Below are 18,324 nucleotides of genomic sequence, written 5' to 3'. Positions count from 1 at the left end.
AGTCAGATGCATAGTAGAAAGCATTGCCTGTCCTTTCTTCACCTGGCCAAGATCAGGTGCGGAGCAATGCACGCCCCCTGCATTCACTTGGCTGGGATCAGGCACAGAGCAGCAGGCAATGCCCACCCATCCTTCACCCGGTCAGGATCAGGTGTGGAACAGGAGGCAATGCCCACCCACCCTTCACCCAGCTAGGAGCAGGTGTTGAGCAGAAGGCAATGCCTGCCCACCCTTCACCTGGCCAGGAGCAGGTGTGGAGCAGGCGGCCCCTTCACATGACTGGGATCAGCCGTGGAGCAGGCAGCAATGCCCACCCCCCTTCATTTAGATTTTTTAGCACCTTGCACTTTAATTGAAAACTAAAATATATATTTTTATAATATTTATAGAATTGATATTATTTATGGGGACATAAGTTCTTTCACATGGGATCAGCCATGAAGCAGGAGGAAATGCCCTCCCCTCCTTCACTCAGCTGGGATCAAGAGCAGAGCAAGCGGCAATACTTGCCCCAGTTCACCTGGCCGGGATCAGTCGAGGTGCAGGTGGCAACGCCCACCCCCTTAACCTGGCCAGGATTAGGAGTGGAGCATGAGTCAATGCCCACCCCCTTCACCTGGCCAGGATCAGGTGCAATGCAGGTGACAATGCCTGCCCCCCTGACTTCAGCCGGCAGGGATCAGGAGTGGATCAGGTGGCAATTCCTGCTCCCTGCCTTCACTTGTCCAAGATCAGGTGCAGAGCAGGAGGCAATGCCCGCCCCCAATTCAACCAGCCAGAATCAGTTGCAGAGCAGGCGGCAATGTCCTCTCCACTTTAGTGGGGTAGTAAAGGTACAAGCACCGAGTCATTATTGACCCATGGAGAGGACATCACATCACAATGTTTTCTTGGCAGACTTTTACAGGGTGGTTTGTCATTCCCTTCCCCTACACTTTATCCCCAGGAAACTGAGTACTCATTTTACCGACTTTGGAAGGATGGAAGGCTAAGTCAACCTTGAGCAGGCTTCCTGAATCTGGTTTCCGCCAGGATCGAACTCAGGTCGTGAGCACAGCTTGTGCTGCAATACTGCAGCATGGAGCAGGTGATGGTCCCCCCTTCACCCAGCTGAGATCAGGCACAGAGGAGGGTGGCCATGCCCACCCTCTGCCTTCATCCAGGATCAGAGACGGAGGAGGAGGGAATGCCCGCCTGCCCACCCTCCTCTCTCTAGAGCCCGTTGTATTTTTTCCTACAACAGGCTTTTTTGCTAGTAAATACATAGATAGATTAACACTGGCATCCCCTAGAACTAGATGGATCCCGAGTTTCCTATAAAATGGGCACATTTAAAGGTGTTGCCAGACCACCCATTGTGGGCAACAGTGTGCTTGTATTCCAAACTCCTAGCCTCAGAGAATCTGTTTGGTGTCGTGATTAAGAGCAGCAGTTATGTAGTGGTTAAGAGTGGCAGGACTCTAATCTGGAGAACCGGGTTTGATTCCCCATTCCTCCGCTTGAAGCCAGGTGGGTGACACCTTGAGTCAGTCACTGCTATCTCAGCCCCACCTACCTCACAGGGTGTCTGTTGTGGGGAGATGAAGGGAAGGGGATTGTAAGCTGCTCTGAGACTCCTTAAAGTAGTGAAAAGCACCGAAATGCAGAACAGTTGTGATCCAAGGCCAGCATTTGTTCTGCTATTCTCTCAAACAGTCTTACATTCTGGTGCAAGAAATGCAGTGTGTGTTCTGTACCTTCTCCTCTCCCCAAAAACTTAATAAATCTCTGGTCTCCTTTTCCCACCATGACATCCTTGTACCCCTTGTTTTTCACTGCCCAGACATCATTTCTGCATCTCTTGCCTAGCAAGAACTACCCCGGGGAAATGGCAGATTCGCTGTATAGGCTTTTGGGGCATTCAAAAATCCCACCCAAAATGCTCTTCAAAGTAGCTTGTTGTTATGCAGAAGGCCAATGATTGGCCAGTTCTGTGACTCATGTGCTCTATTGCTGTAAGTGTATTGTAAAAAAGTTTTGCATCAGAGAATAAGTGCTAGAACCTTTTAACAGTTCCTTTAAAAAAAAAGTTGTGCTACATCTGAGACTTGCATTTGTTCTATAGTGCCATCTTTTTTTTTTAAAAAAAGGAATAAACACAAAAATGAACCCCCCCCCCCATAAAGAATTTCGGAGATTATTGGTATTGAAAGGGTTAAGTTTGACACTTACACAATAACACAGCAACACAATTCCTCATTTAAAAATAAGTGTTAGAAAGGGGAGTGGGGGAGGACAGGAGTGTGTTACATTCATTATAAATAACTTTCTGGATCCAAGATGCAGTACAACATAAGATTAATTTTTATTAACTATTAAGCACTAACCATTTCACAGAGACAAAGAGGGTGGACGGACCTCTAGGCAGTGCTTGTAATTGGGAAAAAAGGAGGATTTCAAAGGATTTAGACTGGTGTCAGTCTGTTTAAGAATGCACTGTTCACTGTCCTAACTAGGACGTAATCCGCTTTCCTTCAAGTAGGGAAAACTTCTTTTACGTTATTCATCACCTCCCCGTCCCAAACCCACTTGTTAAAGGTCTGTGTTAAGTTGCAGGTTAAGGTCCAGCAGCGCACCCAGTTTGTTTGTTTTTTTAAAGGCTTGTTTGCCTTCATACTGCGGCGAGCCAAAATCCGCTGCGCAACTTGCCCTGCCCGGAACGCGTTCTCATCACACCGACGTGAACAATTTTTTCCTGCTGTGATGAAGAAAACGAAATCGAAACCTAAGACTGATGCGCATCCCTGCCGTTGCCAGGCGAAAGTGCAGCGAGTCAGCTGATTGGGCGATGGTGCTGTTTGGGTAGCGGAGCAAGACTCCAGCCCGGGAGCACCTTTGGACCAACGAGATTTCCCAGAGTGTAAAAGGTTTGAGTGGCTGAACCACCGCAGACAACTCTGAGCTGGGAAGGGGAGGATAGCAAGGCTCCATATCTCTCCTTGTCAAAACTTCCTTGCCCTTGTGGGAGGATGAAGGGGCCTCGCTTAAAGGTAAGCCCCGGGAAGGAAAGCCAGAGACGGGTCTGGAACTCATTAGGCGTCTCTTTCTCCTCACAGGGTTACCATCCTCCAGGTGGGGACTGGAGATCTCATGGAATTACAACTGAACTCCAGGTTACCAGGATCAATTGGAGGAAATGGCAAATTTGGAGGGCGGAGCCCATGGCATTATACCCCGCTGAGGTCCCTCGCCTCCCCATACCCCCAGGCTTCGCCCTAAATCTCCAGGCTGGCACCTCTGCATCTACAATCAGTATCTTTTTTTCATTTTGCTAGTTAACAAACAAAAGAACGTTGATTAAAAAAATCTCTGCCTCTCTTATCCTGTATGCAAACAACTGGGTCTGCAGCAAAATTTGTTGGGAGTACATGATTTGGAGGGGTTCAAAGATTATTTTGGGCAGCAGGAGTCAAAACCAAGTTCCCTGCCCCACCTTTTACCATCATGGTAGCGAAAGCTTCTCTTGCTGAACTTGCTTTAAAAGCGCAAGAGCAAGGGAAAACGTGCAGTCCTGCATCAAAAGTAGAGACAGACCCCAGGGTTGGAGTTCACAAGAGGGTGGTTATACGCATGTGCGATTGTTCTTGCACGGTTAGTGGTTAGAGTGTCTACTAGGATGTGGGAGGCTTTCATTTGAATCCCCACTGTGCTATTAAACCTCTCTGATGGTGCACCAATTACTAAAATCACTTCACCGGGTTCTTGTGAGGAGATAAAATAAGATGATAATGATGTAAGCTACTTTGGGTCCTCTTCATTGGAGAGAAAAGCAGGGTATAAATAAAATTATCCCCCGATGTCTGCTTACAGTAAAGAAAAATTGTACCCCTAACTACCTTTTCCATGTGTGCAAAGTACTTCAGATGCAGTTTCTAAAGCAAATTAAATAAAACTGCAAACTTCTGTTATGCACTGAATTCCACTTCTCTGTGTGCACATTGTTTGCTTCAAAAGTATATTGAAGTGCCCTGTGTTGCTGTCGTGCTTGCGATATTGCTTGCACAAGCAAAACTGTGCTAAGTTGATTTTCCGTTCTCCTGCCACAATCCTGGATCGAAGCTCCTAGGACATTTAAAGAGGTAGTTGCAGTGCCAAATCTGTTGGAAGTGCAAGATTCAGGTCCAGTAGCACCTTAAAGATTAATTAGATTTCCAGGGTATGAGCTTTCCAGAGTCAAAGCTCTGTTCATCTAGAAGACCACCTACTGGATTCGGGTGAAGTAATAGAGGGAATGCTTATTACATTTACAGATGATACTAAGTTGGGAGGGGTGGCAAATGCGATCAAAGACAGAGTAAGGATACAGGATGATCTTGACAGGCTGGAAAACTGGGCTAAAACGAATGAATGTCAACAGAAGCAAATGCAAAGTTCTGCATTTAGGAAGGAAAAATCAAAAGCATAATTATAGGATGAGGGAGACTTATCTTGGCAGTAGTATGTTTGAAAAGGATCTAGAAGTTTTAGTAGAACATATACTGAACAGGAGTCAGCAGTGTGATGTGATAGCTAAAAAGGCAAGTGCGGTTTTGGGCTGTATCAACAGAAGCATAGTGTCCAGATCATGAGAAGTGATGGTATCGCTCTACTCTGCTCTGGTTAGACCTCACCTAGAGTATTGTGTTCAGTTTTGGGCACCACAATTTAAGAAGAACATAGACAAGCTGGAACATGTCCAGAGGAAGGCAACAAAGATGGTGATGGGTCTGGAGACCAAGACCTATGAGGAAAGGTTGAAGGAGCTCAGAATGCTTAGCCTGGAGAGGAGACAACTGAGAGGTGATATAACCATCTTCCCATACTTGAAGGGCTGCAATATAGAGGGTGGTGCACAGGGTTTTTTTTCTGGGGAAAGAGGTGGTGGAACTTTTGAAGGAAATGAGGAAGAAACACACGGGATTCTTTGAAATCGTATTATTTTCAAGCACTATTGCTGAGTATTTTCAAAAGATGCCAGAACTCCGTTCCCCCGCGTACCCCTGAAAAAAAGCCCTGATGGTGTGGAGTTGTTTTCCACTGCCCCAGAAGCTCAGACCAGATCCAACGGCTTGAAATTAAATCAAAAGAGCTTTCGGCTAAACATTAGGAAGAACTTCTCGACAGAGCGGTCTCTCAGTGGAACATGTTTCCTCGGGAGGTGGTGGGCTCTCCTTTGGAGGTTTCTAAGCAGAGGCTAGATGGCCATATGACAGCAATGCTGGTTCTGTGAACCTGGGCAGATCGTGAGAAAGGGCAGAAGGGGTTGCATCAGTGCTTGGTTTTCGTGGCCCTTCTTAGATGCCCAGGGTAATGCCAATTACTACTTTGGGGTTGAGTAGCAGTTTTCCACAGGCCAGTTTGGCTAGGGATCCTGGAGGTTTTTCGACATCTTCTGGAAATGGAGCAGGGGTCACTGGGGCAATTAGGGGGGCAGTTGTGACATTCCTGCATTGTGCAGGAGGTTGGACTAGATGATTCTAGAGGTCCCTAACAACCCTATGATTCTGTTTGGGGCTGCTTAATTTAGAGAAAAGGCAACATGGTGAGCAGTCGGGAATGATAGAGCTTTATAAAATTATACTGGGGGAGGAGAATAAGTGGTAGTTTTTTTTACTCCTCTTTTAAAAATAACCCACTCAGGGTTATATAATTTATTTTATTTACTTCAATTGTATCTCACGTTTCTCCCCCCATAGGGATCCAAATTGGCTGACGTTCCCCTCTCCTCCATTGTAGCCTCCTAATAAGACAACAGTTTCAGTTCATAGAAATGAAGGCATTCTTTTACACACAGCCTAGGTATTATGATGGATCCATTTATGATTGAGATCTCCCAGCAAGACTAAGGGCCAAGCTACAAGTGACAAATGACACTTGAATGGCAAGTGTATTTCTCCCTGTTCACTTGCCCTCCACTCAATCCACTTGCGAGGCAAGTGTCTTTCGTCATGTGTAGCTTGGCCCTAAGAGGGCAAGAAGAAGGAGAAAACAGGCAGTTCTCCTGAACTGGGCCATAATCCAGAAATGCTTCCTTGAGGAACATTTTGTACTGAACTTGAAGTGTTTCTATGAGAATTCAATTCCTAGGAGCTTCCTTTGGAATATAATGTTTGACTGACAGGTGGGAGATAATCTAATAAATAAAATGGTTAACCTGTGGAACAGACTGCCACAGGTTATCCTGTTGGGCACCGCACAGGCATCTTTAAAACTGAAGTAGACAATTGACTCTGTCACTATTTGACATGATGGAACCTCATTCAGAGATGGTCTGCCTTTGAATACCAATTTCTAGGAGTAACAAAGGGGGAGCTATACCAACATGATTGACTGGTGAAATGAGTGCCCTCCTGTGGGAACCTGCCTTGTCTAAGATTGGTAGGGACTTGAGGGAATGCTTTTTCAGCTCTCATTTCCCCAGGTTGTGATACTCCTTCCCACAGGCAGTGAGACTGGCCCTGTCTCTCCAGACGGTTGGGGGCAGGGGGTGAGGGTGAAAACATTTCTGTTCCGTGGTTGTTGTGGGTTTTCCGGGCTGTATTGCCGTGGTCTTGGCATTGTAGTTCCTGATGTTTCGCCAGCAGCTGTGGCTGGCATCTTCAGAGGTGTAGCACCAAAAGACAGAGATCTCTCAGTGTCACAGTGTGGAAAAGATACCTTTTCCACACTGTGACACTGAACTACAATGCCAAGACCATGGTTATACAGCCCGGAAAATCCACAACAACCATCGTTCTCCGGCCGTGAAAGCCTTCGACAATATATTTCCGTTCCAGATTGTTATTTATTTATGTTATTTACAGATCGCTTTTCTTGCTGATGCTCAGGGCAAATTACATATTCAAACAATGAGCAGTTGGGACGTTCAGTAAACATTACAATAGATTATAGGTTTCAGAAATTTGAAAACAAGCAGAAATCAGACAGCTGAAACAACGTTGAAACAAACATAAGCAATTTGACACAACCAAATAAAGGAAGTGGAAGCAACCCAGTAGGATCAAACTTACAGTAACAAACAGTGCACAGTAATATAGTCTACAGCCCATCCCATGTAAAAGCATCTATTTGAACCATTTCCTTACAGTACAGCCGGTTGGTTATCTGTGTAAGAAAGCTGTCCTGAATAATTTGGTTTCGCACAATGCCAACAACAAAAGGGAGAAAAGAGCACAGCTCTAAGAAAGCAGAACTGGTGTTTAAATAGTGTGGTACAAACAAATCCTGCCTAGGCAGTGGAGAATGATACCGTGCTCAATGGTACTAAAGACTGCTGACGGGCCCAGGAGAACCAGTGAGGACATATGTCCCATTAGCTGTCCTGTGTAGATCAATCTTGACAACCAAAGAGGTTTGTTTCTGTGTTGTGCCTGAGATCAAGAGGAAAGGGATCTAGGTGTGTGAGGGGACAGATGGACTGTAATCAACACTATCTGAAGAAACTGAAAAAGTCATGCCATAACTATTCCAGAAACCTAGAAGGTGAATGACTCATTTTCAGAATAATCCTTGCTGTGAAAGATGTCAGGAAAGTTGAACATGTTAAAAAACTAATCAGGAAGAGGAAGACACACAAGGTTATATGAGAAGAGCTGGTAGAAGGGGGAAAACCAAAGAGGAAGAGTTACAAGGGGCATTAGAAGAGTATGTTACAGAGAGGCTGAGGTTGCATGGAGCCTTGGAAAGATGGTTGGAGGGAAAAAACAAGTTTCATGTATAAAAGGAATGAAAATAGGCATTAGAGAGCAACAATCAGAATAAAAATCAAAGTCATACCAAGACAGGCTATTGCACATTTGTGGGGGGAGGGGGGACAAGTTTTCATGTGATAGCCATTCAACAAAACCTAAAGCAACTAGTTTGTTGTCCAAACATGCAAAAATAAATCTTAAAATACTGATTTAGAAATTTTAAGTGTGCTGCCTCTCCAGAGACCTAATGTCTCTCTGCTCCCTGACTGAGGGTGGCACTTCGCTCTCCATTTGCTGTGTGTTTGATCCTGCCTTCTAAAATTATTGCAAATGGCTTTGCAAGTGTTGTGAACTGCCTTGAATGCATACAGATGGCATGCAGTCTTGACACCCTCCTGGTGGGCTTCAGGGAGGGGGCATCTGCACAGTCATTGAGAGAAAACAGGATGCTGGAAAGAGGAAGGTAGTGGAAGGGAGCTTTGACTCTGGAAAGCTCATGCCCTGAGATTCTTGGTAAAGAGTTCAGTACCACCTTTAAGACTAATCAACTTTACTGTAGCATAAGCTTTCGAGAACCACAGTTCTCTTCGTCAGATGCAAGATTCTTGGTGGTCTCTAAGGTGCCCCTGGAGTTAGCCCAGATCCTGCGGTTTAGGATATTCGACTGGATGCAACCACCTTCTGCAGGGCTTTTCTTACAGCTGCGTTTATTTTCAAGGCAGGCCAAGCCCCTTCAAGCTCCCGGCTTGAAAACCAAGCGAGCCACTGAAGGGGGCTCAAAAGGTAGTGAGGGGAGACGCGCATAGGCAGACTTTGCAGCCACCTCCTCCTTTTTGGCTTGCGCTGGGCGTCACTTGTTTGGTCACGTGACATGCTGCTCTCACGGTCACGTGACAAAACGAAACTTCGCCGCGGCTTCCCTTTTTTTCCTGCTGTCTATGCGGTTCTTCCTGTTTTTAAGCCTTGCGATGTCTCAGGCTGGGAGGTAGAGAGCATAAGGGAGGTAAGGGGATTGATTTCATTTGGATCTGTTACTTGCTTGTAGATTTACGGTCCAGGTTAGTTTGAACCCCCTTCTCCGCACTGGAGTTAGCTAGGGTTGCCAGTTCCCGGTAGGGAAATTCCTGGAGATTTTGGAGGTAGGAGCCTGGGGAGGAGAGAGACTTCAGTGGGGTATAGTTCCATAGGGTCCACCCTCCAAAGTAGCCATTTTCTCCAGGGGAACTGATTTCTGTAACCTGGAGATCCCCTGCAATTTCAGGAGATCTTCTGGATTCTGAAAAACCCTGGTTTCTCTGAACTCATCGTTTCCCTTCTTTGTAGCTGTGTGCCAGAGGAATCAGCTGTTTGATTTGGGATTTAGTCTAATTTCTCACGTCCCTTTTTATTTGTTTACTGTATTGATACTGCACCTTTCCTCCCAGTGGGGACCCAAAGTGGCTTGTGCAATTCACCTCTCCTCCATTTTATTCCACAGCAACCCTGTGAGGTAGGTTACGTTAGGCCAAGAGGGTGTGACTGGCCCAAAGTCACCCAGCAAACTTCCATGGCAGTGTGGGGATTTAAACCTGGATCTCTCGGATCCTAGTCTGACACTCTAACTATGCTGCCCTGAGGAGGGAGAAAAGCAAACAGGCAATGCCAGGCAGTAGCAGCTAGGACCCAAGAATAATCGCTTTTGGATAGGATTGCTTATGGATGTTTGTATGCTGTAATCAGTGGGCCTCCTCCCATGGAAATGGGTGTAGGGTTGCTGTTATCTTTGTGTACACTTTCAGGCCAGTCCTATGAAGCTCTGTGGGGCTTATTCTGACAAGAAAGCAGAACTGAGTCCCAGAAGAAAGCAATAAAGAAGAGAGTTCCTCGGTGTGTGTGCACTGCTACTCGACTTAGCAGCCACAAGGACACCCTTATCTACATGGACTTACCAGGACTGGCAGAAAGGCTCCAGGGGTGAACAATATGATTGCTAAGCAGTATAGAATTCTCAAAGTTTTCTTTTAACATTAAAAGGCGGATTTTAATTCAAGGATTTGTTTTTGGGCAAGGGCAAGATTTTGAGTTCCCAGAGCAACATGTCTCAAGCTTTTTTGCTTGAGTTATATTTTGGGATGCAGTTGCCCCCAGATGTTTAATTTTAATGTCTTCTGCTATGGAGTAGTTCATGCTAAATCCATGTTTTGGACCAGGCACCACTACATGTCACTATGAAAGCAGAATGCAGAAAGCAGAATGATTTGTGAGAGTTCAAAGCTTATTGTGGGATGCATAGCTTTTGAAGCATCTAGAATAATAGTATAAGAATACATCTGTCAAAAAGGAAGTGCCAAAAATGAAGGGAAGATGTTATGGAGCTTATTTTGGCGCACACAAGTTTCACAACATCCTTCTGGTATTTGCAGTGGAAGAAAAGGCTTACTCATGAGAAGCCAGGAAAATGCAGACAACACAGATAGGGAGAGTGGAAAATATCAGTTTGTGACAAAACAAAGGGAGTTTAACAACTTCCCCGGACTGTCAGATCCTGTTGGTTTAATGGTTAAAAGGTTGGACTAGGATCCCAGAGGTACAGGTTCAAATCCCCACTCTTAGAAGAAAAGTTGCTGGCTGACTTTGGACTAGTTAAGCACTCACAGCCAGACCTACCTCACAGGGTTGTTGTGAGGATAAATGGCAGAAAGGAGAATAATGTAAGCCTGTTTAAGCCCCACTGGGGAGAAAGACAGCGCAGATGTGGAGAATGGAATGTATTTCCCTCCTTTTATGAAACAAAGAGGGTTTAAGAATATCCCTTGAACTATCCTAGCATGTGTACTGGTTAGATTGTCTGACCAGGATCTAGGAAAGCCAGGTTCTTACCTCAAAATGGCCATGAAGGCTTGCTGGGAGATCTTGGGCCTCTCACATCCTCTCACTCTAGTCTACCTCACAGGGTTGTTGCTGTGAGGAAGAAGTGGAGTGCAGAAGAATTACATAAACCGCATTAAGTCCTCATTGGGGAGAAAGGTGGGGTCTGGCATTTGCTATACACCTAATTTTGCCTGCAGCTTTCCAACAAAGGATGATTGCTGTTACGCCACCTGGTGGTATTGCTACAGCTTTTTAAGGAGGAGTCAGAACTGCACGTGCAGCTTTCAAACATGCTGAAAATCACACACGCAGCAGGCTACAGGGTTGGCAAGTGGGATTGCAATCATCAATATTTGTGGCTGGATTCTCAGATAAGGAACTGGGAACTAAGTTCAACCTTGTATTCAGGGTGCTCCTTCTATTCCAGGAGCTCTGTCCTATGCATGCTAACTCAGTGGAGTATACTAAATGCATAGATTTGAACTGTGAATGTACTTTTCACCTCTCCCACAGACTTGTCTTGTGGAGCTTCCCAAGGTCCCATGTTATTTCCTCCTCCTGTTTATTTTCCATGTAAAGCTTTTAGGAGAAATGTTTGTGGTTTTATGTTTGGCTGTCCTCAATAAAAGAGGGACAACCAACTCTATTTCTTTATCCAAATCACTGAATAGGATTGGCTGACTGCTGTGGTTAAATGGCTGAAGGTGAACAAGCTGAAACTGAAGCCTGAAAAGGCAGATGTTGTGGATTCATGCCATACTAACATTGAGACTAGACTACTATAATATACTTCACATGGGTCTGCCCTTGTAAGTCAACTTGGTACAAATTGGTGCAGTTTGGGTACTATTGGGAGCTACGGAGAATATTGCCCCTATTCTTCAGTCACTCATTTGGTTACGAGTGAATTATCAGGTTCAGTTCAAGGTGCTGGCTTTTGCCTACAAAGTCCTTCATAGCTTTGGACTCACATATTTAAAGGGCTGTCTCTCCTGCTATGGTCTCCTGCAACACATTTGCTAATCTGAGCAAAGCCTGTTGCAAATGGCTGGAAACAACAGCAGCCTGTTCCTGAACATTCTCTGTCACACACCCCACCTTTTGGAATGGTGTACATGAGGGGTCTGGAAGGCTCCCACACATTTATCATTCCATAGAATGTATACAATAGAATTGTTGAGGAGGGCATTTATAAGGAAATAGGATTGTAGCCTATTGAACTGCTTATTATAAGTATTACAATAATATTGCTTTTATTACATTATAGTTTAATGGCTGGTCTGACGTTAGCGGGTTACTTCATTTGATTGCTTACAGTCAGTTACAGATGGGTTTCGTGTTTTTCTACATTGTAGTTTTGTAATCCATTATCTGTGGTTTATAGTATGTCATATCCTACAGCGTCTTTTTTTTTTCATTGCCTTCTAATTTTGTAATACTAGTCCTGTCTCATTGTTTGCTGGATGTTTTATGCTATTTGGCGGTATTGATTTTATATTCAGTAATTTGCATTGAGTCTCGGTGAGAAAGGCAATGAATGAATGAATGAATGATTGAATGAATGAATGAATGAATGAATGAACATGCTGTATGAACCAACTTCACCTTGGGCCTCTAAAGCCTAGGTTGAATTAATGGCAAGATTTGGCAAGATTTCAGGGGAGGAGAAGTCTATCATCTGTGACACAGCCGTGAAAAAATGTTTCTCAGTTCTCCCATTGTTCTCCCAGTGTGCAGGTACAGGGAATATTTCAGCTATTCTTAGAGCCTTAGAGCTAGGTCATGTGCCCAGATAAAATATGGCAGGGAGGACGTTCAATCATGTTGTTAAGCTATGCCAGATGCTCCTGACACATCTGTTTCTTTCAGGATGATCTGATGGCTCTGGATGGGGTAGACGCTGGTGCCCTGAAGCGCAATGTGGTGCATTTGTTGCTCCGACACCCTCAGGGGATCAAATATGGCGATTTTTCTGGAGCCTTCTACAAGCTCCATGGTCACCACCCCCAACTGGCTCTTCATGGGTATAGCTCACTCAAGTTCTTGCTGACTGACATGAAAGACATGGTGGTTCTAGAAAAGAATTCCCTGGAAACAGTAATCAAGGTGGCCAATGGCTTTCATCTTAATCGCTGGTTCGATGAACAAGATGGATGGAGCAGCTCTGAAGAAGGATTGGACAGCATTGACGAGGAAATGCAGAGCCTGATAGATGAAATGGATAATGAAGCAGGTAAATGTATAATTTGCTAGAAGCTGGCAGCCAGATTTGGCTGTACACAATGGATTGGATCCAGCCAGCATTTTTGCTCCATCTCACCCGATTCTCCTTATTTCAGCCCCTATCCTACATGGGTTTGGTCCCAGGATTCTCAGCATAGCATTTTTCAGTGGTCAAAGGGGAAAAAATGGTTGGATCCAGCACAGTGACCATTGGCTGGCTGCTCTCTCTGCACAGTGAGTGTGAGGACCGGAAAGGATTGTCTAAAACAACTTCCCTGCTAAGGATGCATGGGACATACAGGTCATTCTTTGTCAGGTCTTGTCACATCGCTCAGCACCTGTCCAACATAGGGTTGTCAACCTCCAGGTGGGGCCTGGAGATCTCCTGGAATTACAACTGATCTCCAGACTAGAGATCAGCCCCCCTGGAGAAAATGCTTGCTTTGGAGGATGGACTCTCTGGCATTATACCCTGTTGAGGTTCTCTCCCTCCTCAGGCTCCACCCTTAAATCTCCAGGAATTTCCCAACCCAGATCTGGCAACCCTAATCCAACAAGACAGGAAACTGGGACCAGAATATCTCTCTCACAGCCAAAGTGCAGATACAACGACTGGAAATAAGATATAGGAGAACTGGGAATACACACACAAAAAAACCATACAAAACCATTGCAATAGAGTAAATCCTATTCCCTTCTAAAAATGTCCTTCAGAGCTCTTTCATTATAATATAGTTCTAATCCTTCCTGACCTAGTTGGAGTTTTTTGGCAGAATGCATACACATGTGGTTCTAGAACTTTGTGTCCTCTCAGGACATTGCTATCTGCACATTAGTAAACAATGTCCCCAAAGTGCAACTTTTTATCTTTTACAAGATTTTTTTCCCCCCGTATAAAAACTATACAAAAATCATCTGTTTTTATCTTGGTTTTTTACCCCCAGGTGATTCCATTAGATTGTGTTGGGTGAATGTGTTATCCAAGATGATGCATTGTGAATATTTGGGTGAAAACACTCCCACAAGCTTTTTGAGAGAATATCGATCCCGGGAAGCTCAGGGGAGAGAGCTCTGGAGAATAGACAGCCTCTTCTTCAGTTCACAGAAAGTGACTGGTTAATGATCCACAGAAAGTTTGTGAGTGGCTGGGTCTAAAACAGAGACATTTTGCCTTACATGAAAGTGCATATCAAGGCTTTGGGTATTTGGACATTTGACTACCCTGAGGTATGTTAGAATTTGGCTTGAGATGGTGAATGACACTCAGCCTATTCGGTTTGTGTAAGTTCTTTTCATACAATTCGTCACAGGGCTAAAAATAAATGGGAGCCCTTTCTTATGATACGGACTCAATAAAGGGTTGTGTGTTTATCACCCAGAACTATCCCTGAATGGTTCTCTTTAATTTTAAAACAAGCATTTTCAAATTTGTGTTTTGGCTGTAATTTCATGGAAAATTCAACACTTGGAAGTGTGAATTTTAGATAAGATTTTCAAGTTACTTAAAGCGTGTCTTAAAGCTGGTGACGGCAGAAATTTAAACAGTGAGTAGCAAACCATTTAAGAGAAGGTACCAAATCCAGCGCATTTGGAGTAACGCCTCTTTCTGTGGGGTACTTCTGCTTTTATCCTTGATTGCTTCATTAAGTTAATGGGTTGGATCCAAGCTGCTTTTCCATTCATCACAATAGGATACTCTTTGACCACCCAAAAAGGCTATGCAGAGTATCCTGGGACAAAGAGTGATGTGAGACAGGGACTGTAGCAAGCAGGGGGACTGGGCCACTTTGAACAAGAAAGCAGGCTGGATCCAAGCCAATGTGTGTGTCTGTTCCCACACATTTTAAGCTTCAGTCTTGCACTCTGACAGTGCAATCCTCAGAGGAGTTACTCCAGTCTAAGACCATTAATTCCAGTGGGCTTAGATTAGAGTGACTCTTCTTAGGATTGCATTGTGAGTGACTGAAACTTGCACTTCAAGTGTTATTGTAAAGTGGAACAGTCATATGATGATCTGGGTTCCGTGTCTGGATCCCCTTGTTTTTTAAGCTTTGAACTCTCACAAATCCCCTTGTATGAAACAGCTCAGGTGGAGCTGGCAAGTTATTTTTAAAAATGGCTGCTGCTTTTAATTTTGTAACTGTTTTATATGATTTTAACATTTTAACATCCCTTGAGTACAAAATGGAAAGGTAGGGTATAAATATTCTAATAAATAAAAACAATGCGGAGGGTCTTTTCCTTCACTACTGGGCAACCAACAGCAATTTGTACACTTCAGGATTTCCTTTTTCTGTTCCAAGTTATCAACTGTGTTGTGCTGATATATCCTGTAAAAAAAAAATTTTTTTTACTAGGATTTTGTTCTCACTGCTGCTTCCATTTCTGCAGGAAGTTGGTGTTTTACAGAAGGACCAAGAAGCCAAGAACCAGGTACAACACTGAACATTTGCTGGAGGTGGTGATGGGAGATATGCTTGAAAAGTTTCATAGCTCAGTGGGGCCGTGCTGTCCCCTACGCGCTGGCCAATTGACCACAGATCAAGGGTTGGATCCAAGTAGCTCTTATTTGAGTGAAAAAGGAAGGAGAGAGCGTTTTTGATGGTCAAAAAGGCTGTGCTGGGAATAGTTGACCCTGTGTGAACAAAAGCTACTGCAGTCATGTTCAGAGGCCCTATTCAGAAGAGATTTGGTGGGTGGCAATTTGGGACAGGGCCTGCTTGGTAGTGGCACTAAAACACTGGGACTCTCTCCTGAGGGAGAGTCACCTGTCCCAATCCATTGTTGTCTTCTGTTTTTATTTCAGTTTTTGTTTCTTAGTGATCCCTCCTTACTCTTCTGTGTTTTAACTTTTGTTTTTATTTTTGTACTAATTTTAATCTCTGGTTTTAAATTGTTTTAATGATGCACTTGTATGCTGTTTTAAAGGGGTTTTAAGATAATTTTAATCTTTGTTTTAATGTGTTAGCCACTTTGGTGGCCCTGTGAGTGCAAAAAGAGGGAATAAAAATTGTGTTAATAATATGGGATGGGGGCAGTAGGAAGGAAGGTTGTTGGATCCAACCCAATTTAGATTAGATACTGCAATAGTTCTCTCTCTGTCTTTGCCAATTCAGCTTCCCTGAGCTTGTCATTGTAGGGGTGGAGTAGTGTGGTGGTTAGTCTAGGGTTTGGGAGACCCAGGTTTAAATCCCTATTTCAGCCATGAAGCTCAGTCCTTCTCTCTCAGCCTAATCTAACTTACAGGGTTATAATGAGGAGAGAAATCACAAATGCTGCCCTGGACTCCTTGGCAGAGAAACAGGATGGAAATGTGATTGGTAGCTGGACTGGCATCCATGGCTAATTTCCCCCTCTATTTATTCCCACTCTCAGGTCATGAGGTTCTTTTCCAGTACTGGCTATGCTAGATATGTATTCCCCTCATGAATGTTCTTCTAAGCTGCATTTGCCCAGGAACTTGAGTGAGCTACTTATTTCTAGTAAAAACAGTGAAAGCAGTTGGAATGATACAAGCAGAAAACAGCACAAAACTGGAAATCTACAACAGTAATAAAAGGCAACCAAACCACCTCAACTAAAGGCCAAAATAGATGTGAGGGTGGCCATGGGGACACCTCATGGTTTCTGACACCATTTTGAAGGAGAATTTAGGCATTTAAAGATGGTTGCGAGGGCCCGATCTTCAGCACAGCAGCAATAGATGATCTCGTCCCACCTTTGCGTCAATTAAAGTGCTAAAATAGCTCCCCCCCCCCGCTGTTTCAGCACTTCAGAAAATGCAGGAGGGCATTTGTCTTGCAGCAATTTTTAAATGGCTAAATTCTCCTTTACAGTGGTGTTGGCAGCCACAGGTTGTCCCTGTGCCTGCCATCGCCTTTAGTTTGGCTCTAAACTAATGCTAAAAAAATGCAAATAAGCAAATGACCCCGGAGCCAGAAAAATCAATAATTTACAGAGTGCTGGGCGGATACAGGAATATTGACGTGGCAGTGGGAGGTTGATAAATTTGGCACCAGGCTGGAGGGTTAAAGGGAGACTGAAAAGGTCGTGACCTACACATAAGCATGTAGGACAGACCGGAGAATTGAAGCCACTCTTCATTAGAGGTTCGTCTGGTGCCTTGATGCCAGTTTGGAATCTTCTTCAATATCAGCCTCGTGGTTTGAAGTTAAAGAATCTAAAGGATGGTGGAAAGTACTGTCAAGTCCCAGCTGCTTTATGATGGCCCATCATGAGACTATCATGGCAAGAGCTGGACAGAAGTGGTTTGTTTGCCATTGCCTGCCTCTGTGTATTAGAATCTCTTGGTGGCCTCCCATCCAAGTACTAAACAGGGCTGATCCTGCTTATTTTCTAAGACCCAATTAGATTGGGCTAGCTTGGGCCATCCAGGTCAGGGCAATGTAAAGGAGACCCTGATAAACAAGCATGGATTTAACTTGGAGACATTCCTGTGTACGCTGGTCTACTTTAATGTGTTGTCCTGTCTGCAAGACATTCCTGGACTGCTTCTCCAAAGTTGCAATGTCATCTGGAATTATGGTGTTTTCTTCAAATCAGGCAGGGTAAATGACTAGATGACTAAAGTGATGCTGCCGTATGTGATGCTGTCATATGTGGCTCCCTCCTTATGATATGAAGTTGGGAATCAGCCGTGTTCTATAGAGTGGCCTTTTGGAAGGTAGATAAACATCTGTCTTTGTTACAGACAGCTTTGTGCTAATCCGGGATGTCATCGGAGAGCATCCCCATGGACTGAAGCTGAGTAAACTGAAGCAGATTCTGAATGAAAAGCACGGATTTGACCTGGAGAAATTCAGGGTTTCTCTGGGCTGCGAGGACACATTATCCTTACTGGAGGGGATTCCTGGGCTCCTTCTCCAGAAGCGCAAAAATTGGGTCATCCAGCGGCAATCAGGTGGGGCAGAAGTTATGATCTTACTGACTGAGTGGCTCCTTCTGTCGATAGGCAGATGGGAGTCAGCCGCTCTATCAGAATAGATGGCCTGTCAGAAGATAAAAGAGTAGAGCAAAGCTAGGTGAGGTGGGCTTTACTAAGAGCCAGCAGCTATTGGGTTGGTTTTTGATATGAACCCCATTCATAGTTTTTTTCCCTTTCTGCTGTTTGCATCTTTAGCCAGAGCTCAGTGGTAATGCACAAAATAGATCTGTTTTATAACTCAGGAAAGTCTCAGATGCACCCCCTGCAAAGGATACAAATAGAGTCTGATAGGCTACTTTGTGGGCAGAACGTGCATTGCATCTCATGCTCTTTCTTTCTGTCTTCTACCAGATCCTTGTGGTCCTGCTTCTTCCCTGGATACAGATTTCTCTGCGTGCAACTCCGTACCACAAAAGATGATGGGAAAGAAATCTGGTGAGGCACTGTTTGGGATTCTGTAAACATCTTTCTATCTCCTTGCCATGTGTATTGAACTAAATAGCAAAGAAGAGTCAGCTTTACCCTTTAGAGGGAGTATTTCTCTTTCAACAACCTTCTTCAAGTAAGACCTGTCGCATCTTTGCAAAATGAGGATGT

General features: G+C 44.3%; 1 protein-coding gene across 4 annotated transcripts in view; it reads left to right on the top strand.

Moving 5' to 3' along the window:
• The first annotated feature begins 2,912 nt into the window (after positions 1-2,912).
• The window catches only part of LOC129338728 (uncharacterized), a 34,859-nt gene continuing 19,447 nt past the window's right edge, over positions 2,913-18,324 (top strand). For 3 of the 4 annotated variants that reach the window (XM_054993167.1, XM_054993170.1, XM_054993166.1), the window contains exons 1-5: positions 2,913-3,029; positions 12,429-12,792; positions 15,174-15,215; positions 17,494-17,703; positions 18,079-18,162. In XM_054993167.1, the coding sequence (XP_054849142.1) occupies positions 3,009-3,029; positions 12,429-12,792; positions 15,174-15,215; positions 17,494-17,703; positions 18,079-18,162 (721 nt within the window). In that variant the 5' untranslated portion in view covers positions 2,913-3,008. The remainder of the gene's footprint in view (positions 3,030-12,428; positions 12,793-15,173; positions 15,216-17,493; positions 17,704-18,078; positions 18,163-18,324) is intronic. The other variant, XM_054993168.1, reaches the window with a different exon arrangement.

The sequence above is a fragment of the Eublepharis macularius genome, chromosome 12, assembly GCF_028583425.1.
Source record: "Eublepharis macularius isolate TG4126 chromosome 12, MPM_Emac_v1.0, whole genome shotgun sequence".
Taxonomy (NCBI): domain Eukaryota; kingdom Metazoa; phylum Chordata; class Lepidosauria; order Squamata; family Eublepharidae; genus Eublepharis; species Eublepharis macularius.
Note: the sequence above shows the minus strand (reverse complement) of the source record. Positions and strands in the feature narration are given on the sequence as shown.